At 43.1% G+C, this 27,006-nt stretch overlaps 1 protein-coding gene across 1 annotated transcript; it reads right to left on the bottom strand.

The window, feature by feature from the left end:
* Positions 1–248: 248 nt before the first annotated feature.
* Positions 249–21,967, bottom strand: LOC310988290 (fibulin-2-like). Its single transcript, XM_083974834.1, has 16 exons — positions 20,502–21,967; positions 14,293–14,407; positions 13,889–14,018; positions 11,951–12,152; positions 10,850–11,068; positions 9,978–10,088; positions 8,307–8,408; positions 7,290–7,421; positions 4,910–5,047; positions 3,846–3,986; positions 3,386–3,514; positions 2,717–2,842; positions 2,195–2,311; positions 1,954–2,082; positions 1,471–1,594; positions 249–1,376 (listed from the first exon to the last, which is right to left on the bottom strand). The coding sequence occupies exons 1-16, from the start codon at positions 21,853–21,855 to the stop codon at positions 1,019–1,021; spliced, it is 3,627 nt and encodes a 1,208-aa protein (XP_083830960.1). The 5' UTR covers positions 21,856–21,967; the 3' UTR covers positions 249–1,018.
* Between the last annotated feature and the right edge of the window lie 5,039 nt (positions 21,968–27,006).

Below are 27,006 nucleotides of genomic sequence, written 5' to 3'. Positions count from 1 at the left end.
AAACTGCTGCGTGCTGATGGATGAAGCTCATGCTGAGTTCACGAGGAAGGTGTGAGGAGGTATGTAAATAGGAACGGATATTTACCGTGTGACGTGTCCCGACAAGAGTGGATTATTGGATTATATCTGCCGAGGAATAATGTTCATCATATACAGTGTATGAGCAAGAACTGGCGCATGACAAGTTTGGCAAGAGAAAATTGCCGGGGAACTATCAGAAAACAAAAATCACACATCACACGCTCCTCCTCCACAAACAATATTCTTCTTTATAAATACAATTAGCCAATACTCAAAACAACACAGTGGTGTTTTTTTTCTTCAGACTTATATATTTTACTAAAATACTTTTGAAGTTTATGAATCTAGCATAAAAAATATGATACAACCATCTATAATGTGTCTGATTACAGGGATATAAAAATACACCACAGAGAGTAACATTAAATTAGGCTTGACAATAGCTCAAAGACAAAACAAAGACAGCAGCACAGGACAAGAGATAAAAGACAAAGCTGTTTGGGCACTGTGATGGAAAACTGTTTCCTTTGCTTTCACAATAGTCATCAAACTACACATCATCTGATAACAGGGGAAAACTAAGATGAATACATAAAAATCCCCCAGCAGAAGCTAGAGGTTGTTATTGTCATGTTTAAGATAATCGATGCAAAAGCAATACATTTCATTCTTACTGTATCATATATATCTTTATATCTCCATATATATAATTTCATATTCAAATGTCAATGGATTTTAAACATCAAAGGGAAATTAGTAACGTGATTTGCAATTCAAATGTGAATTACAAGGTTCTTCTACAGTCGCAGTGAAAACAGAATCTGACAGATAGCAGACAGTTTCATTGTACTACTCTTACATCAATGCTTTAATAATCATTAAGTAAGATTAACTACTGAAACCAATCATGACAGTGGTATATCTTATGGCATCGTTAAATAGTGATGTGAAAAGTTTGTTAAGGTCCATAGTGGCCGCAGATCAGCAGCTCCAGCCGTTAGAGTGGGCTGGCTGTGATGAAGACGTAGATCTTGGCCTGGAAAGTGGTAAACGTCCCCTGTCTCCAAAGCTTCATCTCCACGTTAATTAGGAAATCTCTCGGACCCTCGACCTGCCGGTTCAAGTACACGGCACCCGTGTAGGCGTTCAGCTTCCTGGTGCTGAAGTAGTTTTCCTCGTTTCCCTGCGTGATGCTGACAATGACGTTGTCTCCGGAGTAGGCGGGGGAGGGTCCGATGCGGAAGATCTGAGCGGGGATGACGATGTTGGACTGGAAGCTGAGGTAGTAGTAGGTGATTCTCAGAGGAGAGTTTTGACACTCCAGGTAGTTGGGACAGCTGATCCGCTCACAGCGCCTACAGGGAACACAGGGAACGCTCAGGAATCAGATCATCCTCGTGTAAAAATTAATGAGGCATTAAACCAATGTTAAACCGATGTCCAGCTTACGTGTCGGACACTTTGCGGTAGTTGGGCGGACAGCTGAGGGAAAGGCAGCGGTACCCTCCCTGGATATTGTAGCAGGTCTCGGCTAGAGAGCAGTTATGGGCCCCTGTGGCACACTCATCAACATCTGAAAGACACAGTCAGGAAGAAATGTGTGTTAGTCACAGGACAAATGAACTTTGAGGAAAGGCCTCATTGCTGAAACGAGAAGGACAAAAAAAAAAGTGGTCCTTGTAGGGAACAAAATTGCTCAAGTAAAAATTTCAAATTAGTGAGACAAGATTTTTAGGCCAATAAAGTTTTATAGACTGTGTAATTACTGAGGCACTGTAAAAGTACCAATTATAATTATCTGAGCATAACAGCTACTATAGGCTCTATGTAGAGTGAAATGGGTGCAAAGCCATTTTGAAAATCTATTTCACTGAGCTGAGAGTGTGGCTGAATGATTTTCTTGTTTTGTTTATCTGATGGGAAGGGGTTCACCTCTGCAAGAGCGTCCATTTGGAGACATGGTGTAGCCATATTCAGGACAGGCGCACTGGTAACTGCCAGGAACGTTCACGCACTTGTAGGTGCAGAGGTGGCCGATGCTCTGGGAGCACTCGTCGATGTCTGAGCGACAGGGAGGGATGTAAAAAAAACATGTGAAACCGAATCACAACTTGTCCGAACACAAGCGCAGCATAAATGTGGGGCTTGTGATGTGTAATAGAGCGCACCGCACCTTCGCAGGTGTGCCCATCCTCCCTGAGGTAGTAGCCCTGTCTACAGTAGCACTGGTAGGAACCGTAGATGTTGGCACACTCCTGACTGCATGGGCTGGCCAAACACTCATTCACATCTGGAGATTAGAGGTTAGAGCTCATTACTGTCACAATTCACTTGATCAAAGGATTCTCAGTGGTTTTAACGGAACATATAAACAAGATGTTGTTATTAAGCCAATTATGTTTTTACTGGTTCATGCTTGAAGGCATGGCATGATATATAGTACAACACGGTTATTCCTCTACCCACCCGTCTTTAGCAATATTGTGTACCAGAGGCCAGCTTTAATATCAGCGCAGTATAGGAACCTGCACTATTCATGCACACACGCAACCCTGGATCACCAACAAACACACACACACACACCAACGGGCATATTTTCACACGCAAATTCACAAAAACATACAACGACATGCATCAACACGCTCACATGGATGCACACACACCCACACAGGCAGACACTAACACACACACACACCTTCACAGTTCTTGCCATCGCCGGATAAGCGGAAGCCAGAGGTACATGAGCATTCATAGGAGCCTGGGGTGTTCTCACAGGTCTGAGCACACAGACGACTTGGGTAGCGCCAACACTCGTCCACATCTGAGAGGAAGAAACAGAGTCATCATCATCATCATCATACCCCTGGAAGTGTGTATTGCAGCGCGTGTGTGTGTGTTTGCGTTTGCACACGGCCGCGTTACGTGTGCATGCCCGTGCAGGTTTTGCGCGCATGTCGACGAGGAGTGTGCAGGCCGCGAGGGGGGACCAGCTGCCTGCTGATAGTCTAAACACTTGAGCGGAGTCCATTATTATGAGAGTCACAACACAGTGAATCACAAACAGAGGGAGCAGTGGCAGGGGAAGGACGGAGCTCTCTGCAGCGGGAGACGTGATCGGTAGCCCCGTGGAGGCACGGCACAGGCTGAGAAACAGCAGCAGCTCTCCCACCACAGAATAATAAAGAGGAGCAGCAGAGCGGGCAGACAAAGGGAGACGGGGGAGCTGTACAGTAAGAGTGAGAAATGAGATGGAGGGCAACAGGAAGGGACATAAAAAAGGAAAGGAAGGAAGAACATAAAGAAAGCTCCTGTCTCGTTCCTTTAAAACTTTTCACGTCATGTACTTTTTCTTCTTCTTACATACCTACACACATCCTCCTGAAGGAGTCGTACTGATAGCCTGTCTGACATTCACAGCGATAGGACCCAGGCAGATTGTGGCACAGCTGGCCCTCTCCACATCGATGCAGGCTGCCCTGACACTCGTCCACGTCTACAAGACACACGAGAACAGTGAAGAGACAGAAAAAAAAATCAATGGAGCGACAATAATGAGACTCAGCAGTCGCCACTTTGCGTCTGTCTGCAAACCGCATCAATCATGGGTGTAATGTCTGTTATCAGCTCTGGAGTTTTAATCTCCTATGTAATTATGTGTTATTTATTCATTAAGGAAATAATGTTATTTGGTTTCCAATGCAAGTGCAGGGACAAAACCAACTCACACCTCTCACGCCTGCATCACATCTGCTTCTGACAGTGTCCTCACGGTGTGTATCAAATCTGATTACACGATCTTCACGTGTAGCGACTCCAAAACTTACCGATACATCGGGATCCATCGGGACTGGCGTGATAGCCGCGGCTACATATCATCTTCCTCTGGCACATGTAGGATCCTGCTGTGTTGATGCAGTTGAATCCTGCGCCACATTGCTGGGCCAGAGTACCACACTCATCAATGTCTGGTTCAGAGAGAAAGAGAAAGAGTGGCGATGAGATAAAGGTGAAGACAGATAGAAGACGAGGGAAGACCCAAAGGCATAAAAGCAGGGCCACTGGGGACCAGAGGGCAACTCTTTTGCCACACATATCAAAGCAAACGCACATCAAACAGATGCATTCCCCTGGATAACTTTGTTGTGTGTGTGTGTGTGTGTGTATCTGACATTTTCCCCGTTTTCTCATTTCTCAGAGCATTTCTTTTACACTCCTTTTTACAGTGGCGTCGGCTGCCTCGACATGCCCCAGTTCCTGCCCCTGGGGGCCAATTCCACAGCATCAGTTTGTACTGGAGGAGGACGGAGGATTGGCTTTTATCCACCCCTCTGCAGCCCCTAACAGCAAACTCTGTGATCTCCTGTCTGTGTGGCATTTAACCCCTCTGTCACTGCAGCCCTGCTGATTCACCTGCACGGAGCTCGACCATGCGTCTACGCAGAGACTCTGATTCACCTGTGGGGAAATTTTTTATTGTTTGTCTGTCTGTGTTTGGGAACAAGATATGCAATCTCCAAAACAAAAATAACTCTGACTGTAATGCTAAACACATCTGCCCTTTATGCTTTTGTATGGTCTCGTTACCACTGTAGGGTTGTAGACGGTTTATTCTTGGTTAAGTCCTTTTAGACAGTCATTTATACATTTATACCTTAATCATCAGTTCCACATATAGAGCTTATAGCCTTTGAATATTTTGAATTGAGTGATTAACAACATTTCACTCACTTAACAACTTAATTACACCCCCTATAAGCACAGTTTCAGTGAGAAAACAGGGTGCAATCATTCAATTAATACATTTGGCTTTTGCCCAACACTGTAAACAATGCTGCACCATACATTAATAATCATATAATCATCTCATATAGAAAGTGATGCCCCTTACCGACACAGTTGCCCTCTGCATCCTGGTTATAGCCCGCAGGACAGTTAGGTTTGGGGTTACACCTGAATGAGCCCATGGTATTCACACACTCAAAGCCAAACCCACAGTTATGGCCGCCCTGCACACACTCATTGACATCTGAAAGAGAAGATAAATAAGTTAGCTGACAAGCACCAAAGGAAGCGAATAAAATGCAAATCAAACATTATTAGTTTCAGTCTGAGAATCTTCCATGCATTTACTCAGTGTATGCTGCAAGATGCATGTACGTAATGCCTTGTTCCACCACTGGATGGCACTGTGGTTAAACGGCAGATTGTACAGGTGCTCAGGCTTCCTCTCTCTTGTCTATAGTAAAGCTCTCCCTCTCAGCACTCGAGAGGTTAATCAAGTGTGAAAGAATTGTATTACAACGTAGGGATCTTATCCATGTTAATCACGTATGTTACAAGAGAATGGCCTGAATGACAGTCTATTATTTCAACTAGATTAATGAGTCAAAGCAGCAGAAGTCACATGCAGCAGCCTTCCTGTGCAGTGAGGGAGCAAACATTCCCGTATATCCCCCCAAGAGTCCTCGAACACCTGTCTACTAAGGGATTTACCTCCTGTCAATCAGCCTTCCACATCTGTTGCCATAGTATGAACCGAAGCTGGAGGGTGGCGCATATTGTGAGTGTGTGTGTGTGTGTGTGTGTGTGCATAATGCATCAGTATGCATCCTCTGTTTTCAAGCAGGTTTGCAGGATTTCACCGCTGTAATTATTGTATGGAGCCTTAAACCAGCTCTGGCAGGGAGCCCTGCGGACACGGGGTTGGTCTCTAAACAGCAGATAGTGATTGAGCATCTTGGTCCTGACACAAGCCTGGCAGTGTCGACAAGAGCTGAGTGAGCCTGACACTGAAGGAGACAGAGGGGGAAAAGCCAGGACACAGGATAAATGTGTAGGAGAAGAGCAGTGACCTCCCAGTGAAGACAATGAGCTCAAGGAGCCTGGAGAGGTCGTAGAGTTGACTTACTGTGGGAGGGAATTTAACCCCTTGAATCCTTAGCTGTTTGGTTGGTTTTTTTTTTTTGCCTGATTTCACTCCCTTTATTTACAGGTTTCTTTTAGAATATGTGCACCGGAATGAAATATAAATGAATATATTACAATGTAAGACAGAAAACTGGTTACAATATTGATTTTTTCATTTCTGTTTTGTTTTGTTTTTGTTTCCCATCACACTTCGGATGATTTAAACAGGAGGTGTTCGAGCTGTCAGCTTCGCTTGAGCTCCATTTTTCATGTCATATTATTATTTAGACTTTGTTCATTTTTGCAACACAGAAAATCATGCTGCAATTACTACGAGCAATTCTTAATCTTGAATGTAAAAAACAGACACACAGCTGGATGGTATTTAAATAACCTTCTACAAGTGGGAAGAGTAGGTTGCACTGGTTTTGGTGGCATTTGTGTGACCTCTGTGCATCCTGGTTTGACTGGAGTGGTCAGATTCATTCAGCTCCTCTGACACACTCAGTTACAGTGAGGATTGATGCAAAATTGCTTTAACCGAGTCACTCTGTTTAGACGAATCAGACACAATTCGGTGACTCTGTTTCATTTGCGAGAGGAGGCAAAAGGAGAGTTTCATTACAGCCTCTTAGTAAGCCATGAATAGAAAATAGGTAGCAAAGCACAAAGATGTTGTTTTCTCTCAGCACTTATGCCAGCGGCCTGAAGTGGCAGCTGTTTGGAGGCTTACCGCTAAAACACGCTTTCTTGTTAAATGCTCGTTTTGCCTGATTGAACATTCTTTAAGTTCACAAGGAGCTGCAGATTAGCCGAGTCTCCTTGGCTGAGCCCCGGAGAAACCCCCATCTACGGCGGCAAACAGCACTTCACAGCACATCTAAGACTCATCTTAGGGAGGGGTGCTTCTTCCTCAAGACCACTGCTGCTTTATGAATGAGATCTCTGCACAGGAACAGCTTATGGTGCATGGAAATAATGAGACGTGTTGGGAGGTTTACAGTTGCATCTGAAAGTCGGGCACCACCCTCAAAGACAAGCCAGGCAGCTCCTCATACTGAGAATTAACAGCTAACAAATAACATGGAAATAGCTCTCAGGAGTCATATTTCTAATTATTCCCCCTTGTCTGTGTGCTCACATGTGAAATTACATAATCACTGGATGCAAAAAAGAAAAAAGAAAGACTCAATAGTTATTCTCAAAGGTGGTAAAAGTGATTGTTTGCCTGAACAATGTGCTTTCCTTACATTGTGAACATGTAGTAATACAAATTCCCTCCTGCTGGTATTTACAACACGGTCACTGTGGGTGGAGGTGAACACTTTGATGCTGCTTAATGCTGATAAGCTGTGGTGTACCTTCACAAATGTCATTGTTGATCTGGTAGCCCGGGGGACAGGTGATCAGTCTCTGACAGATGTAACTCCCCGCAGTATTCACGCAGCGCTCGTTCAACTGGCAGGCGTGCGCAGACAAACACTCATTTACATCTGGGTAAGAAAGAAGAGGAAGAGGAAATGGCAAATGTGTCATTGAGAAGAAAGAGAGTCAAAAAAAATAAGATGCTGGATGAGGAGGTTTACAGAAAGCAGACAAGCCGAAGTACAAAACATGCTGTCAGCTGATCCATGGTGTGTGTATAACAGTCAGCAGTGAGAAGCAGATTAAGGAGACAGGTCAGACCCTCCTTTGGGAGAGAGATTAGGGGCAAGGCCGCTGGGTATAACATTCACACTGTGAGAAATTTGTCACCACGCTGAGCTGCTCTCTGTGTCACTGCCACAGTTTGCTTCTGTCAAGCAGGAGACAGACCACTAGTTATGGCTTAACTTAAAGATATACTATATCCCCAGGGGGACAGCTTAGACACACAGAGCAGCGGTTGATCAGCCTCATGATAACACACACATACACACACACACAGAGCCCACAGCCTTTCCGAGTGGGCATGACAATAAAGGGTATATATGGTATGCAGTCGGAGATATATTTGTGATAGTGCATGGATAGTTGGGATAATCCCTCTGGTAGAAAGTCTGTGGAGCAAGATGAAATGAATGTCTCCCATTTATATTTTCTTTTTTGTGTCTGCGTCACAGTGTGATGCTGAGAGTGAAGGGGATTAGGCCTGTATCTCCCCAGCAAATCTACAGGCGCTGATGAGACAAAGAGACAAATCACTAACAGACATTCCTGCCAAGAAACTCTCCTCAACTGGAACCAAACTCCTCTGGATGAAAAATAACACTGAAACGAGGGGCTTGGAATTGCAAGTCATTTTTCACATCTGTATGATTGCGCTAATTTTCCACATTGCCTATGCAAAATATTTTTTTTTCTTCTGTGCGCATCATAATCAGGCTTTCGTTCCTTACCTTCACAGGAGCGTCCATCAGCCCTGAGGGAGAATCCGGTGAAGCAGGAGCACTGCGGCCTTTCTCCCACTGGGGTGCACTGTTGCTCACAGGGGCCGTTTCCTGAAAAAATGATGGTGTATATTGAGGTTGTGTGAAATATTGACCCCTTGCAGCTACGTCACAATTAGAACGTTACGCGAGAGGCGACACCATGACGGACGGCAGAAAGTGCTCAGTGATAATGTACTGTCTATGGACTGTATGGGTGCCGTCCAACAATGTGGCTCGATCACTTCACACTACAACCTTACAGCATTATCACTTATTTTAAATAGAATATCTACACACCCGTTGCAATAATCCGTTTGTTTTTTTGTTATTCACCGTAGAATATCTCGGTTTTCTGTGCTTTTTCCACTGCTAAGGAGTTAACGTCAAGTCAGTGCCACACTCCCCATACAGCAGCTGCTGCTGTCTTTGCTGCTGCTAACTACAGTTAACAGACCTGGAAAGTAAAACCTGGTCCGACCCGTGGGTGTTGAAGACCTGACCCGACGTCTGTATAATTAGTGATCATTCTCTGATTAAAGCCGGCTGAAAAATAAAAGAAAACGGGAAGCCGTCTTCGTTGTAATCGGCGCGATCCGACGGCGGCAACTACGTTGTGACGGTGCTATGTTTACTACGAGCGTTAGCTGTTGTTAGCCACAGCATGTAGCTCAGCTAGTTAGCTTCAACTGTGTTTACATCGACTATACACTGTAGATAAACTAACTTATAATGGCATCGATAACGTGTCTGTATATCTTCACACTGGTCCTGTTGTTCATGTAACCCCGCTGCCAGTGGCCAGCCCTGGTTCTTAGCTCTAAACCAGCAAGGAGTTGGTGCTTCAGACCAGTTTTAAGAACCAATAACCGGTTTTTAAGCGGTGGAAAAGCAAAGAACCGGTGCTAGTCAGGCTCTGGCTCCGAACCAGCACTGGAACCAGCTCAGTGGAAAAGGAGGGGAAACCCTACAACCACGGTATGTCACAAAACTATAACGCGCCCATTCAATTACATTGACGTTCACTGTTCTTTTGCCGTCCATCATGGCGTCCGGAGCTATCGCGAGTGGAACGTGACGTCACGTGCAAGGGGTCAATACTGTACTATACTGCTCCATACAACAGTGTATAGGGTGAAACAGAGGAGGGCTTTGTGGCTCTGCGTGGGAGACTGAGAACTATTTACTGCATTGCCGTTTGCTCATTTCCTTTTTCCAGGTTGATCCCTGACCTGTTCATATTGTATTTCCTACTTTTGGCCCACAGTGTGGTGGACCTCCACCCTGGTGTCATGGAAACCAAACAAGAGAAACAAAATGTGACCATGCACACATTATAATATGAAAAAAAAACTCGTGAGAATGAGTAGCTGATGCTGAAAACAAACTAACCTTTGATACCATCTCGCTGCTTGTGTTTGACATTTGCAGCAAACAATTACATTTCACGGAAAGGGTGAGATAGAAATAATAACGTGTCAATCTACAGCGGCCTGTGTTGGCTTCTCCTCTAAACATATTTGACTGCAGCAAGATGCATGCTGCTGTCTGATTAAGTTGTGAGGGTGAATGAAAGTGCTCATTGGGAGCTGTCAGCCCTGCGGCTCTCTCTCTCCCCTCATTAGGATGTGTGCTTCGAACCTTCGCAAGGGTTGAGTGGGGCAGTGGGCTGGGTGGGAGGCAGGGAGGGCGCAGTGGGCTCCACCGCTGCTCTGTCATCCTCCTTCAGTCGGTTCTCCTCGTCCACCGTCTCTGCAGAAACATGAATAATTTCATCACAGGAGCGATGAATTACAGTGTAATCCTGAATTCCACCTGCCCACCTATACTGCCGTCTTAGTTAGAGACTTAAAAAACCTTGTGCAATCCCTGCATCTTCAATCCAATGATGGGAGGCTCATAGCTACAGATGAAACTTGTAATAGCAGTGAAGGTGAGACAGGAAAAAGCACAGCCTGCAGACAAACATTCAGTTTTATTAGTGAGCCCCATCCCATCACTGTAATTTGCTGAGAGCTCTGACATTAGTATCCTGTTGAGACAGGCTTGTGTTGGTGAAAGCCACCGTTGATTAAAGTCTGGTGCACAGCAGGAAAGTCACACAGCATTACTTGAACACACATCTGAGGAAACGTTCAGGTTTCAGTTTGTACAAAGCATGATTTCGAGTTATTTGCCTTCGGAGGAAAAGCTTTTTGACATCCACAGAAATGTGATTAGTTGGGCATTGCTGTCAGTCCAGGAAAGGGATGTTAGTGCCTGATTAGAATAACTATTATTAAGCAGCATCAGGCCTCGCAGACAGGAAGGAACTCAAAGAAACCAGGAAAATAATACACTGTAAATGTGTAGACAAACTACGACAAATGGGGTCGTCCTGACAGGAATGCAGACTGTAAATCACATTTCAAAGAGCAAAATGGCACAGAGGGTTGTTTTCCTGTCTTCTGGCATCTCTGGAAATATCAAGCCGGCTCTGTGTGACAAAGTAAGATTGGTGGTCTCCGCTTTACCTGGCAGACAAGAGAACGCATTCTCTTGCAGCACGTATCCAGGGAAGCACTCGCATCGGTAAGAGCCTGGCGTGTTAACACATCTGTGGTGGCAGAGCTTGTCCTCGTACATCACACACTCGTCAATGTCCTCCACATCCAAAGGAACCTGCACCGCGTTCTCCCCATCCCTCTCTTCACCGATGGAGAAGGCCTCGTTAGGGTACGGGCTGTCAGACACTACAGCACACGGAGAGAGTGGTTAATGTTCTCACTGTAACAATGTGACTAGTGCACAAAAAGCTTAAAATACTTTTATCATTGTTCCAAAAGGGAAACACAGATAATAATTACAAGGAAGATACAATGGCCACAATGATAAGGAGGTTTTCTCTCTGTTTATTTTTACAGAGTTAAATACACAGCCTCAACCACTGCCAAATACCACATCATTCAAATCCTAAACATGTTTCCCTTGATGGCCTCTTAAAAAATACACATCCAGCATGACGGGATGCAGCAAATGCATCAATACAAGTGAAAATAAAGGTAAATGTTAGGAATGCTTTTCTTTTTACTTTGTATATGGGTTACCACCAGATGTCCCTCTGTATTTCAGACATGCCTTCGATCACAGTTGTGCTTAATGGGAGGGGAAGTGTTTGACTGAAGAGCCATAAAATAGATAAAAATCCTAATGCAAGGTAGCAGATCACCCGTGACTACACGGCTGATCAGTTTTTCATCTTATAGGGGCCAGACCGAATCGGTGGAAGAGCACTTCTAGCTACAGAGTGGCTTAGCGAAACAGACATAAATCCAACTTCAGACAGGCAGACGGGCATTAGATTTCATCGAATTATAGTACAGAGGTGAACTGGGCCATTATACTTTGTTCTGCGAGACCCATGAGGTGCAATGTTGTTCAGGGATCTTGCTACAATGCTTCCTTTTAGCAGCTTCCGTAAAGAAAATTGATCTTCTTGGGTTTAAATCGGTCCCTTTTCCCTGGCAGTGCACCGGTGTGTATTACAATTGCCCACCCAACAACATCCGCCTACCTTGGCATGAAACAGTCATTTCAGGATTGTGTATTTGTGTGCAAGTATTTGTTGACATTACCTTTTTTTGGTGGTGGACTGGCGTCAAAGGGAGGCCTCTCTCTGACAGAATGCCAGTCGTCTTGGCTCTGAGCCATCCCATCCTCCCCCTTGCAGCAGTTCAGAAAGACGTGTCTGCAGTGGTAGCTCAGGTAGTGGTGGGCTTCGCAGTGATGCCCCTCACTGCGGAACTGCAGCCCCAGTGAACAGCAGCCGCAGCACTCCTGCAAGTCACACAGTGAGTCATGGATCATATACATCATGTACAACATCTATAGTGCAGAACCTAGACTGGGAAAAAAACATTTCACCCTTAAAAACAACATGGTCCATTCTGTATTAATTTTTTGGTTTAGTTTAGTTCATTATTTCATACTTGCAAATGCATCATAAGTCTGGATGGCAATTTTCATCCTTCAGTTTGTTTCCACACTTTGCTCCAGAATGAAATGTCCCAGCTATGATATCTTCATTGTGGTTTGGAGAGAATTTTATTTGCTGACTTAAGTGATCCCCTGATTTTCCTCTAGTGCCACCATGAGGTCGACATTGTCTCTTAGTAGAATGACTCAATATTGGACGGATTTCTGTGTAATTGACTTTAACCCATGCAGTGAAATAACATCCACTAGACGGACTGGCAAAGACTTTGCACAGACATATGGTTCCCAGATGATGAATCATAACGACTTGGATGATCCTCTGAATTTTTTTCAAGCACCACCATGAGATTGACTTTTGGGTTTGTGCGTGAAATCTCAGCTATTAGCGGATGAATTGCCATGAAATTCATGTTCCATTCATGGTTCCCTCAGGACTGATGCTAAAAAGTTTAGTGATCTCATGACTTTTCATCTAATGCCAATCACTAGGTCAAATTTTATTTTTCTCCTAAAATGTCTTCATTCTGAGCTATTTGTTGCATTTACTGCTTATTAGCAGATGTTAGTACTTTAATACACATCATTAAAATTGATAACATGGCCAACATCACTTGCTAAACATCCACATGTCACTGAGAGTCTATGTAAGCATGCTGATATTGTAATTTTGCTGAGAGCTGGGCTGTTTTCTGAATCCTCTTTGGATTCAGCTTTGATAGTTCCAAGTCTTAATGTAGGGCAACTGTCCGCTTGCTCATAGCCTCTCACTCCGCTTCCCTGTAACTCTCAGCGAGATCATCGTTAAGAGTGCGCGAGGCATGGCGAAACATAAAACTGAAGTAATGGCTGCTGTGATGTGGAGTGGCTGTAGATGGCATAATGTTACTAAATCTACTGGGGTTCAACAGAAAGGTGGTGAAAGCCGATATTTAACAGCTGTAATGCAGCACAGGGTCAATAATGCCCCCATGCTGCTCAAGGGCCCCTGAGTAGGTGAGTTAGTATCTTTCAATGCACAGGTCAGATGGCAAATGAGTGGATTTGGGAATCAGGATGAACATAATAAGAGTTGCACACTCACCATGACTTGACTCTCATTGACTGCAATAAAAAGTCTCCCATCGGCCACTGCCACTGTTTTATCATATCAATTATCAGTCTGTATTTCCACAATTTCAAAAAGGTCAAACAACTGACCTCTGGCAATTCAAAAGGCAGACTTCTGCTTTGAAGACGGCGAAGCTTTAGAACTGAGGGAATCTTCAATTGTAATTGGGCTTAAATCATTAGGTCTAAATTAAATAAGGCAATTAAGTAACAGGGAATTGGCACCGAAGCGATAATCCGCAGAGGGGATATCGAGAACAAGGTTGCTTAAACACTACAGAGAGACTCTCGCTGGATACAGACTAATACCATCTACACATGTTTTCAATTCTACAGCGACCAATATAGTTTCCAATCGCTAACCAGACTGTATTAGCCTTAATTAGAAATCTACAATGTCAATAAGTTCGACTGTGAACCCCGTGAACTCTGTTTGCCCTTTGCCGTGCTATCTTGTCACAGATACTTGCCTTGTAGGAATCGATTCCACATTTATCGCTGGCACCCTCTTCACACATGCTTCCTGCTCTCGCTGCATTAATTCCGGCCAGGCACCGGTTTTCTCTCAGGGAACCCAAGCAGCACTGTTGTTGGGCAGTCCTGGCAGAGAGAGGGATATGTTAGAAAGGAGTGCACAAGTGTTTGGACTGCATCTGTGGCCCTACAACAATAATCCAGCTGACTGTTCTTCCCATGAGTGCCACAGGGCTGACTGCACTGTGTTTTCAACTTCCTTTGACTTTCAGCAAAAAACATTTTTTTTTTTTAGCAATGCCACCATACAAATATATCTTCAAGTCCACCTTCTTTTTTCTTTTTTTAGTTAAATCCAGGTAAATGCATAACATGAAAGGGCGTTTAACGATGTCCTTACCAGCAGATGGAGTGTCTATCCCTGGTGGGTGGCTCCATGTTGTTGCAGTGACCATTAACTGAAGCCCATTTCTCCCCTGTCTCACAGCAGGTCTTCACCAGTTCCTTGGCAGATACTGTAATGAAACACAAATACCCAGATTTAGACTTTATCCCACCCAGCGTAGTCGGCGTTTCAGGCGAATCACATGAAAGAATAGTTATGATGTGAACTCAGCTGAGAATCTCATCACTGAGATGCTATAAAATCTGGTTACAGGATATTTGAACTGAACCTCATCCTTTGCCGAACACTTGCCTCATAGAAAAAGACTGAGAGCTGGTTTTGGTGGATGCATGCTGAGAATAGCAAGTACAATCTGTGTTTTTCTTTTCAGACTCCTTGACCCTGCGCTCACTTTCATTGGCAGGGAGGAGCATGAAACCCAAGACTCTATAAAATTACCTTCAAACCAAAATTGTCCTTTTCTTTTACATTCTGGCTAATCGGAGCTGGATTGGAGTGAAAGAGTAACACATTAGCACCTCGTTTCAAACTGGGTCAGGGAGCAGACAGGGCAAAAACACATTATCCAGTTTACAGGGAAAATATATACGTGTTCCTTCAATAACAGGGCAGTGCATTCCAGCTTTGATTTGTAGCTCCTGCACCACAGTAGAAGACACAACTCATGACATCCATGACGTCCCAGTAAGTCACACCATGCATGACAAAATATTCCTCAGTCTGGATCAACACAAAATCCAATTTGTTGACTGTCTGTTGAGTGTTTTAACTTTAACTTCACTTATGCAACCAGACACAGACTTAAATTGAGTTTGTCTTTTCTGTATGTTTATGCGATGATACTGGGTACTGAATTTATGATTATTCTTTATCTTAAAATGATTATGTCTAGAAGAAAAGTTACAACCAATGCACCAACTGATGCTATCACCCCGACAGCCATGTTGCTAATAGAAGATAAGATTTACGAGTTATTTTGAACATTACCTCTGGTTTATTGAAGGAACTGGAACTGAGGTCATGGCAACTACAGTAGAGCTACAGTACATGTGTAATGTAATGTATTCTGTTCCCAAATTTAGATTTGAAACTACATTATCCACTTTCCCTGTATGTAAAAGATCGGCAGAGTGATATGATGTCAAGCAGTGACGTGATGTATGAGTGTAAATGTTCAGCTGTCTTACTGTGGAGGCAGACCTCAAAGTGGATCAAGTTACCGTAGCCAGAAAGAGAAAGGTGTCCCTATGCTGTTTTATCCTTCTATCCTATAGAAATCCTATTCTACTCTATCTATAAATGTAGAATGACTCAGTAAGAACCAAGGTTTATAGTAAATGCGAAGAGTAGCTGGTGCAACCCTAATGATACAAACAACTGTCTATAAGCTCTAATTGGTCTCTGATTGAACGGGCTGGGAGCCTTACAAGAGGCTGGAGGTCATGCAGAGAAAAGTAAGAAAGACTAAGTAAAAATCTTATTGAAATTCTAACTTGATGAAGCTCAGCACAGAGTCTGAGAGCATCCAAGGTCATTCTCACATTTTAACTTCCACATTCCTTTTATTCTGGTTGAAACACTTCTCCTTAACGCACCTACCGGTATATATATATCAAGATCAATGCAATTACTCAGAACAGGGGAAGTGACGACTGCAGCATGCATAATTCAAAGGCTTGGAAATGAGGAAATCTAAACCTCACAAGACACAATTGCTCTTTGATACATAACTACAGTATCCGTGCCAGCCGAGCAGATAAACAACTCTCTTTGAACCTGAGTGAATGTATATTAAAAGACAGACAGCGTAATTATTCACCCTACCTATTTTGCTTCCTATTCATTTTCTCTGGAATCAGTTCACTCGTCATGAAGATCACACAAATTTGGGCCATGTGTCCACAATGTGGGATGTACACAGAGTTAAAAAGTTATATACAGTTCATGACTATGTTTACAAATGATGCAGTCATTACAGAGAGATACTGTGTTTCACCAAATAAGTACTAGATGAAAACATTGATAAACTATTTTGTCCAAGTTATAGGCTGCCTGAGTCTAACCAGGCCATTTCCTGTCTCTCTGATACACCTTCTAATTAAACCCATATAGCAACTTGCTCCATTCAGCTGTGTGATAATTAGCCAAGCTGATTTATTGTGCTTGCACAATGTGGGATCTGAAGTAAACACTCGAAAGATGGCTGAGGAGCATCTCTCGGCTCCAACCCTGTCATTATATATGTCCATTAGACTACCATTAACGTCACATGCTTTTGCTCTTGTCCACATCCAAAAGTGGTGACATCACACCCTCTGAAAATATGGAGCTAGAATAACAACCAAAAGATGGGGCAACTCTCGACATGTCTGGAGGTGTCATGAAGCAGCGTGCTGCCACTAATCGAGGCTCGTGTGCCTTTTCTTTTGTGGACTTGCCGGTGATTTACAATACAGGTGGGCTGCGGAGAACAGGACCAACAATGTTGAACAATGTACAAGCTTGTGTGGTTGTCGAACATGTCAGATGATTGAAGCAAAAAGCCTCTAAGAGCTTACAAGAATGTTTGAGTTTGGGAATATTTGTGTGCCTGTGTGTGTATATTTGTGGTTGTGGTTGTGTGTGTGTGTGTTTGCTTGCGTGGGAGGGAGTGACACTATGTTCTTCTCACCTTCGACATAAGTACTTGCAGAGATAATGTGTCGTCTGAAACACATAATCACTGTCCAAGAACAGCTGGCTGTGACATAACAGGGAGGGCTCTCCTGCTATCGACATGACTTCATATCCACAGCAGCCAATTCAGGTTTCAATTAATGGCAACTTCTGTCTTAATCTCCCTGAGTTGTCTCAACTGCCTCAAGGCTTGCCTCAATCCCTGCTGGTTTTAACCTTCAATCCAAATAAACGTATTTGTGGTCAGAGGACCTTGATGAAAGACTAAAACACACACGGTTAGGACTTGTCACTAATGCTGCATGCACAAGTTACAGCTCTGGTTTCTTAAAGATGCTGCACACACCCAAATGTACACCCCCTCACCAGGTTTTCCTGTAAATAATCAACATTAGAAACTTTTTTTTGCATATTAAACTAGTAAATGCATATTCCACTGCATGCCTTTGGCCAATTACTGTATTCTCCACAGTCCTGTAATTTGAACCTGTTTCCCATTGCCCCATTATCCCTTATATATTCCAAGGTTTCACTCACACACCAGAACACAGGAAATTCACTCATTGCTTGCCAGAGGAAATCCGTCCAAATCCTGACTTTGGACCTGGTGAACGAAAATAACGCCGAGGAAAAATCTAACCTAATTGGCAAGTTTCACAAATCCCATTCGAAGTAAGTAGTTTTGCATTATAAAACATTATATCAACAAAGCGTGCATACAATATTTCAGGTTTACTGTATTTCATAATTGGAGAAGAAAACGCAAATGACTGCTGTATTGCAAGTATGAAAACATCTGCATATAGCTACACTGTATGCTAACACGACAGATGTAGATGAGAAAAAGAAGCAAATCTGTTATTGTGTTAAAATTTATCACCAATCCCTCTCTATTTATACAGTAGGTCTCTTTTATGACTGGTTTCCTGCATCTGGTGTTGGCGGTGATTTTCTTGAATGTATTTATAAGCACGGGCGTACATGTGGGTCAGGTGGTTTTCTTGGTAAGGACACGTTGTGGATGGGAGATATACCAAATTTCCTTCAGATGACCTGCAGGGCACCCTGGATTAACCAGCATGAGCTATGTTTTTCATACTGTTCGTAGTAGTGGTATAGTAGGAGTAAACTCTCACATGGCCTAGCTCTGGAATTCACCCTCCTTTTCAATCTAAGGAAAATTATATATCTGGTCAACTCGCTCCCATGTGCAGCATGTTGTGACAGAGCTGTTGATAAAAACAAGAGCTTGTGATGGTTCAGCTAACCCGTACTTTCATTCCTCCGGTTACCTTCAACGTTACGGTGGGTGTTTGGCAAAGTGGAGAAGGGGGAAGTCTCAGAGAGGAGCATGTGTGGAGGTGTGCTTCAGATGAGACGATTACTAAGAAGATTGGGAAACCAGCAGCCTCACGGGAGACGGGTAATCACACCGGCTCATGAGGGAGCAGTGAGTAGCGTCTGGCAATCAAGCCACAACAGTGGTCTCATTCATCACATGGGTATTATGCCGCTCACAGGTACAACCCCCAAGAAATCCTATACCAGGTCCAGCCCAGCATCACAAAGCCTAAACAATCCCATCCCCCTTCTGAGCGCACACATGTCTGGTTTGAAAGAAAGAGGGCAAATGAGAGGGAGTTATTGACTGAAGGAAAAAAAAATCATTTATCTTTGGCTGTGTTGCTCAAAAAAGGAAAACCATTTATATTCAGTGAAAAAGAGTAGCGTGCTTGTTTTCCATACTTTTTTTTTCTCCTTTTCCTCTCCAAACAACTTTGGCATACTCGGCTAATGGCATTGATAACAGGCATTAGTCACAGCCCTTATCAGCTGAGGCTTCCTGTCTGGGCTATAACATGTCAGTGCTTTGCAGATCTTCACTTTGTCCAATGACCTTGACCAGTGAACCCTTACAGTCCATTGCCATTCCATCCAAGAAGCTCAGTTCAAGCTCCTTATCCCCTGGAGAAAAAAACCCCATCCTGCTCAAAACTCTCTACCGTGAAGCTTTAATTCACAATTGAATAGCTGGACTTCATCCCAATGCATTTATAGACAGTGTGGAAAACCTTTGAGGACGTCTGTCAAAACAAATATCTGCTTTTTCCCTGGGCAAATAAAAGAGTTTCTATACTTGACCTAAGTCTGTAGTCTTCCTTAGTAAAGAAGTGTCATTGCAAACAGCAACAAACCATCAGCTTCTAGCCTGTATCCTCCAACTTTATGCTGGTAAATTAACTTGACAGGTACCTCTGAGGCTCACTCCCACGGAGACAACTCACATATGCATTCTGCATATACTATACATACCAATGGACGCCAGGTGCTGAAAGGAAAGAAAAGTCCTGACAGGTCTCGACAAAAATCATAGTGTTGTAAAGTAGGTTAACCACACAGGCTGGGTTCGTGGTTTGCTGGACAAAACACCGCTAATAGGAGAGAGTTCTCAAAATACTGAACCTATTTCTTTAGTAATTCAGACACTGAAGTGGATACAGGGATGAAATGACAAGGCTAATAAATTTCACCCATTCATAATTTAGTTCACTTACATCTGAGGAAATAAAGTGAGACTATTCCATGCCATAGGGCTGTAAAGTATGGGGAAATTATGATCTAATCAGGTTTTCCTCAGCAGGAACTTTATTAATCATTTAATCATCACTCATGGGACTGCATAAAATCATATTATTCGTTAAAGCTGAAGCAACAGAAATTTTTATTTTTTATATGACATGGTGTGAGTTTAAGATTATAGTGTAGATTATTTTAAAATGATTGTATGTAGAGTATGTGACTTCACATTTTGGAATACGGGACGTGGTGTATTTTCCTCATATTTTCCTGGGCACTGTAGCTCATCTTCGACTAATCACCTCATTATCTGCTTTCTATCCCACTGCCTGCAGTAGATTGGCCTGTATACCATGACATGGACTGATCTGTTAGAGAACGTGCTTCATGATAATCACATGAAGGACACAGGCGGGAGGCACAGTCCCAGTCCTCTCACCGGAGGAAAGTAGGAAGTGAATTTACAATTTCAGCTGCTCTTTCTGGATTTATTAGATGTATTAGAGGCCTGATAATGTAAGCATGGAACTGGCTTTACAATTCCTTGCTATTTACAAACCCCTGGAGAAATGAATATGACATTCTCTAAACCTAAATGCACGACAATGAACCTACACTAAGTACAGTCCTTTTCTCCTCTGAGTAAGGTAGATAAATGCTATCTAGGGAAAACAGACTTTCCATGGACAATTGTTTTTCCTGGTCCAGCGCCAGCTTGAATGGAGTGATTATGAATTCCCGCTCAAAGGACAGGATGCGAGAGGAGGAAAAGGAAGATGTCCTCTGAAACAGTACATGGCCATTACTGACCTAAATGGTCACATTATGACGTATTTCAATGTAGTCATCAAATAAATCAATTAATTTCATTTGTTTATTTTTTCAATGTGGATCCAGTTGATTATAAAAGTTTAGGATTTAGTAAGTCTCTTTAAAATATGCAAACTTACCTTCTGTGTCTTCTACATCCTGGGTCTGGTAGTTGTTGAGGGTCTGGGACTGCCTATGAGGCTGCTCACCATCCTCCCTCAGCCTGACTGGGGCTCTCTTGGTGGGGCTGAACTGTATTGAGGGATACAAGCCCTGCTCTTCTTTATTGAGCTGAGTCTGCCTGTGCTCTGCCGTGACTTTCTCTTGCCCCTTATGACCCACAGAAGAGGAGCCGCCATGACTCACGGTGCGGCCACTGTGACTACGTTTGTGGTGGCCCACGTGCCTGCCTGCCTTGTTGGCGTGGGTTGCATATGCTGTGTCCTGCACTACTCTGGCTCTGTCGCTGCTATGTGTGACGGTTCTTTCTCCAGTTTCCTGCTGTGGCCTGTGGTTCTCTGTGGCCACTGTCTGTGTGGTTGTGGCTGTTAGCGGCGCTGATTCTTCGCTCTGAGTCCCTGTAGTGGTTGGATCGATGTTGTGTGTGACCTCATCCTCGCTGCTCCTCACTGGATTTGGGCTTTTTTGTGTTTCTTTCGGCTCATGTCTCCTGTCATCATGGGAGCTGAGGGAAGTGGAGCTTGACTCTGGGTAAGCTGGTGGTGGTACAGTAGTAGATTCCAGCGGCTGGGCCAGATCTTGGATCGAGGACGACGTCGGCTCAGCCAGTGTATAGTCATAATCCTCGGTGCCAAAACTGGGTGGGTCCTGCTTATACAGTGGTAGAGTGTTTCCCACTGCCAGCTTGGAAAATGGCTCCACAGGGCTCATTTGTTGGTTGTCATGACGGCTGGTAATGTCTCTCAAAGGGTTATTGTTTTCAATGGTGGTCCCCCATGTGGGGTTATTAACACTACGGAGGTCACAGCCGGGGATAGGTGAACACATTAGCTTTCCACCTTCTTTCGGACAATGGCAAACTTGGCACTGGTCTATCTTAAAGGTGTGTCCTGCTTCGTATTTCTTATTGCCATGGGTGCAGCCAATTCGCCTACATTGTGTGCATCCATCTGCAGGCTGTGTAATTTCAATGCAGTTGGGGGAAATTTCAGGGCACGGAATAAAATGACAGCTTATCTTCCCTCCTCCCTGGGGACAGGAGCATTCGGTGCTTCCGAAATCCACAAAGTAAGACTCCCCCTCTGGGACTTTCCCTTTCCGGAAGCCTGCTTGGATGCAGTCGTAGTACTGGTAACCCTCACAGGCGCAGCCCTTCTGCGTACAGGTGGGACAACATGCACCCTTCTCGAGAACAGTTTCGATGCAGGTCTGCAGAACTGGACAGTCCACACCTGTGCAGTCTCTCTGGCCTAGACAGATGTCTATGCACAGAAGCATCCAACATAGAAACAATGGTGCCTTCTGAAGGTTCATTTTCCAAAAAAAAAAAAAAAAAAGGGAGAAGTATTCCAAGTTAGGTCTTCAAAGTAAGCCTCTCTTCGGGCTAGATTTTACTCCAGATGAGAGATAACTTTGTGTCTTTTAGCCTGTGAAGATAAAAAGTAAGATATATTTGCATTATGAAGGTTATATGGCACTCAGCTTGATAATCAACGTCTTGTTATTTTGTTTTCTTTTCTTTTTTTTCCAAAGTTATTATAGAAAACATATGCTTCAACTTAACAACCTGTCTGCTTTAATTTGACCACCTGCCAACTGTATATTTTTCCATGCCTACTCTTTTGGCACCACAAGGAATGAAAGCTGTGATTTATATTTGATTGCGCATGGAAATCTGGTCAAAAGTACGTCTGACTGAGGGAAATATGTGCAATAATAACCCCCAAAAAATTGTCACTTGTTGAAAAAACTACAATAAAATAACAAACCCTTCCCTCTACGACAATGTTTTACTTTGCCATACAAAAACAGTGTTGATTGTGAGAACTGCTTATATGGTTTATCAATCTGCAGCATGTGCATTCTCACAAAATCATCTGCTTCCGTGGAATATGGAGAGATTGCAATGTGCAAATATTGTACCCTCAGTCTATTGTTAATATCGCTCTATAATGACCGGTGGAGCAAACTGCTGTATAGGGTGTTTTTGCAGAGACTATCAGAGGTATTACTGTAAGTAAATTTGACATGTTTTAATATAAGCAATATAAAGTAAACCTAGGAATGCATTTGAAGAGATTTCTGGAGCTCTCCTTCATATAGAGACAGCGGCAACTGGCAGCACAAAGTCAGAATGCGATAGGCTTTATCCTGTGAGCAAGTGATGTGACTTCAAATCAGAGAGCACATTGAAAACCAGATGTTTTCTATTTTACTTGTTCCTGTTTTTCCCCTCGCTGCTCACATTTATGCCAGTCGCATGAGACTTGTATGGCATTTCATACAAAAAAAATCTGGTTCAAAATAGGACATTAACTCAAAATCGTTCTGCATGACAAACCTTAGACATTTCCTGTTGAAAGCGATACTAAACATTTTCAGTGGCGCTTTCTCCACAGCCTCCTACTGTTATCAAATTTTTCTCTAAATGCGCTCTACTCCATGTCCTTGGAAAAGATTCCCACCTTAAGAGCTGTTTACATATTACTTTTTCTACAATATAAACAGTCCATACAAGCATTCTCGTATATGCCTGGAGATCCTGTTACAACATAGAGCACTTACAGGTAGTTAGGTATGACTTATCCTCTCTAGTTACAAGGTTATTCTGCCTACCTATGCACAGAAATTAAGAAATGTATTGCTATTGCCTAACTATTTTGCCTGTTCAAAAAACAAGCAATGCATGTATTTAAAAAGCAAGAAAAGAATACAAATAAAAGAAGGAACATCTGTAGCGCTGCCTTGTTTCATCATTCAGGCAAACCCACAAAACAAGACAAAGTGCCCTGCAGCTCCATTTAGAGAATCAATGATGTCTTTGTGTGCTGTGGATACAAAATCATTTTACCAGATCTTTCAGTCTTTCTGCCATGGTGCTTTAAACAGCGTTGAACTTATTCCAGAAGCACCAAAACTCTAACTCTGTGTTTGTCCACATTAACAGCAAGTGAGAGGGAAAATATTTGATCACAGTGAAAGTGGAGGGAGGGGGAGTGAGGGGGGCACTTGGTGACAAGGAAATCTGATGGAATGAACATGAAACTCGTGTGGCTGCACCTTTTGGAGACCCTGATTAGAGGCTGTTTTCTGTGGGGGAGAAAATAGTGCGTGGGGTTGTTTGTTCAGCTATCAGTTCAGGGAATGTCCTACAAGGTATTTCAAACAGCGATTGTGTGCCTTCCCATCCCACTGGACAAAAATTGACCTTTAGCTGTGCTTTTTGCGCACGGTAAAACGCACGCGCACGCACGTAGCCTATCCACACACGTGCAAAACAAGCCCGAAACTTCGACCCTTTAAGATCTCAGCGACGGGGAATGAATTAAACAATGACTCGACAACCGATGCGGGGAATTGCGCACATGTGAAATGAACGTTTCAATATTCCATCACTGATGATGATCAAAACACAGAAGTATCTCTGAGCGTGTCGAACAAGATACCTCAACTTCATGTACTGTACTGAGCGTTGATTTCATTCTGCTCACTGAGACCACACAACCACAAACTTAAAGCAACTCGCAAAGAAATGTCATCCAAGATCAAAAATGATTATCCACATCACATAATCTCAATATTTGTCATCTTATCAACAGGGATCAGTTAAGTGTACATCAAAAATGCTCAGTTTATAGAACTGTACCATGGGAATTTCTTATTTGTAAAAGTCATGTTACCTACCTTTGCGTCTCTGATCTCTCAGTGCTGCGGTGATCCTGCAGAAAAAAAACTCGTGCGTAAAGTTGAAGCCCTGATTCTGACTTCAGAGGCTGGAAGTGCCTTCGGTCCCTTATTTTGGGGGGGCGGGACAAACTTCCATAGAGATATTAACCAACTCTTTTCAGGAATTTCCAGTTCCCCTTTTCTGCACCAAAATGCGAGAAATGACCTACAGTACATGCAGCGACGTCATTGGCAAACAGCCCATGTTGTTTTTAGAAGCGTGTTTAAGAAGAATGATTGTGAAACTCTTAAGGGAAATTGTGTAAAAGTCTATATCACAATATATGACTGTACACAAACGTCCTTGCTCATATGGTCACAGCCAAATCACTGTGAATAAGCCACTGCTTTCATTCTTTGCATTTCAACATATGCTGTCCTACTCGCACTGATAAACCGAGCTCATTAGTCGTCACATGATGTCTGTGATGTTTGACAACACTGCTTTTTTTTCGGTGGCTTGATCGTGTTACAGCTACTGGAATTAGATATACTACACGTGGTCTAAGCGCCTTGTCTAAAGGGACTGTAGTGGATTTTATCTTTTCAAAATCCAGCGTGATCCATTTTCATTTAGACGCCAGTGAGAATAAATATGGACAAAAGCTGCTTGGCTGGATGAATAGACTGATCAGACAGGCACAGGGGGCCACTGACCACTTTGTTTCAGGGGTCTCCCTTGACTAATCAATGACAGAGATGAGTCAGTGGCCTCATTATTGGCTTTCCCTGTTCATTATAGTCAGACATAGGCACAGCTGCACAAGTCACACAATATTAAGTGTTTGTTGTGATTGAATGACAAGTGGATCTCCCATCTCATTGAAAAATCCCCCAAATCAATCAATCAATCAATCAATTGTTTTATATATTTGTCAGCACTGAAAATTAAATATTCAAAAATTGAGATGCAGGTCCATGCACTACCAAACACCTGCCTCATTAAATTTAAACCAATGACATCTGTACAGACTCAATTATGTTGTGCCCTACACAGGAAGCACATGTATGATGCAAGACCACTGAACACAAGTTCAATTTGCAGTTGACACACTCATATGATCATTAATAACCTGGACACATGAGCTAAGTGGCCCCGGAGCTGGATAATCCCCAGGGAAGTTGCTGTCACTCTTCTGTGCAGCCCTGCCTTACTAACGCACCCGAGCAACACCCATCAGCTGCTGGTGAGCATGTACAATCACCATCAAAGGAATTCAAATCTGACACGAGTCCTTCTTCCACAGACTTCGTACAAATGACCGAGATTACATAACACGCATTACCCATGGCCACCTGCAGTTAACATGTCTTTTGCAACGCTCTGAACAGTTTGACAATTATTACTTAAGAAGTATGTTATCCTCTGTGACATATCAACAACTTTGCGTGATGTGTCCAGTTCTGAATTGTTTACTTTCAACAACCTCCACATAAAAAATAAATCACTGTAATAAAATTTAACAGACATGATTCCCTAAATGCTTCATGCCTTGTAGGTTGAGAACATTTGAGGCCCTCTGACTCCAAAGGGATGTCCTCATGTTTCAGGGAGAGACCAAATGGCCTGTTCCCCCCACAGTAGTTGACCTCCTCTTGCTCTTCTGGGGCTAGAAACCCTCAGTGCAGTAATGGCTCTCAGCCTGCAAGATAATGTCATCTGACACGCACTGATTTGGGGGAGGTAATTGCACTCCACACTGTTGTAATTTCTCATTCATGCATGTTTGAATGGTGACTTATGCCACTACTAATTGCCCAAGCCCACTGACTGCAACCTTGCCTCTTAATAATCTACCTAATGGGCACTTTCTCTATTTCACACTTGGAATATTAAATTAAAGTTTAAAGTTTAATAGTCCGTGTTTATTATTTGTTCTCCAAGCAGAGTGAAGTCATTCTTGCCTCAGTTCTTTTGACGATAGCGTAGACTTAATGTTCTTGAGAGTTTTCATTAAAAATGATGCCAGTGATTGTGACATCATTGTCTACTTGGGCCTCCTAATGCAACGGGCGTTAATGTTATCTGTTCATTCATTGTGTGATGCATTGTCCCGCTCTTCTGTCTTTGTTTAAACAGGTGGATACATCCTCATGGTGGTTTGTTGTAACCACTGTTAAATCACAGAGATGGTGTGAGAGGTGATTTGAATTGATATATTGTACCTCTCAGTCCATTATCAGTTTCTTCCATGAGTAATTTCACATGGACTTGAATGTGGAATCATCCTTGCACATCATCGTATTACAGCATTGTGTAATATATCAGCAAGAATCCCAGCAACAAGCACATACAAATACAAAAGTGCGACATGATTCTTTAGTTACAAACCTCACCTATGACTAATAGCCAACAAATGTTGTAAATCCTCTTGATTTTGTTTCCCTCGTGTGCTGAAAGATGTTTTCTGTCAGTGCCCTGCTGCAGGTCTGTGAGGCAAAAGGACGGAGAGGAAGTCTTTAAAGAAAACCAGCAAAGACAAGGCACTGTGACTCTGTGGGGGGCCACACCATGGGAAATTAAGACTCAAATGTAATGTGGTGAAAGTGACTCCCCACCTGTGTCTTGTAAAGGCTTTCCAGGCAGTAGTTAAATGGCGTGTCTGCTAAAGGCTGCAGCTCAGCAGTGCAACTGCTTTCAGTTAAGATATTAAATGGCAAAATGTCCATTTCTACTTCCCTTCACTTGTGAACTGAATATTTGATTCATATATTTTAAATATGGTGCGATATCAATAA

The sequence above is a fragment of the Trachurus trachurus genome (assembly GCF_905171665.1).
Source record: "Trachurus trachurus genome assembly, chromosome: 7".
Lineage (NCBI taxonomy): Eukaryota > Metazoa > Chordata > Actinopteri > Carangiformes > Carangidae > Trachurus > Trachurus trachurus.
This window is presented reverse-complemented; position numbering and strand designations above follow the sequence as displayed.

Coding starts and splice junctions, on each gene's coding strand:
- LOC310988290 (XM_083974834.1), bottom strand. CDS start 21,855: ATGAACCTTCAGAAGGCACCATTGTTTCTATGTTGGATGCTTCTGTGC. Junction 14,019..14,292: donor GATAGACACTCCATCTGCTG/GTAAGGACATCG, acceptor TCTCTCTGCCAG/GACTGCCCAACAACAGTGCT. Junction 12,153..13,888: donor GTGGAATCGATTCCTACAAG/GCAAGTATCTGT, acceptor TGTGACTTGCAG/GAGTGCTGCGGCTGCTGTTC.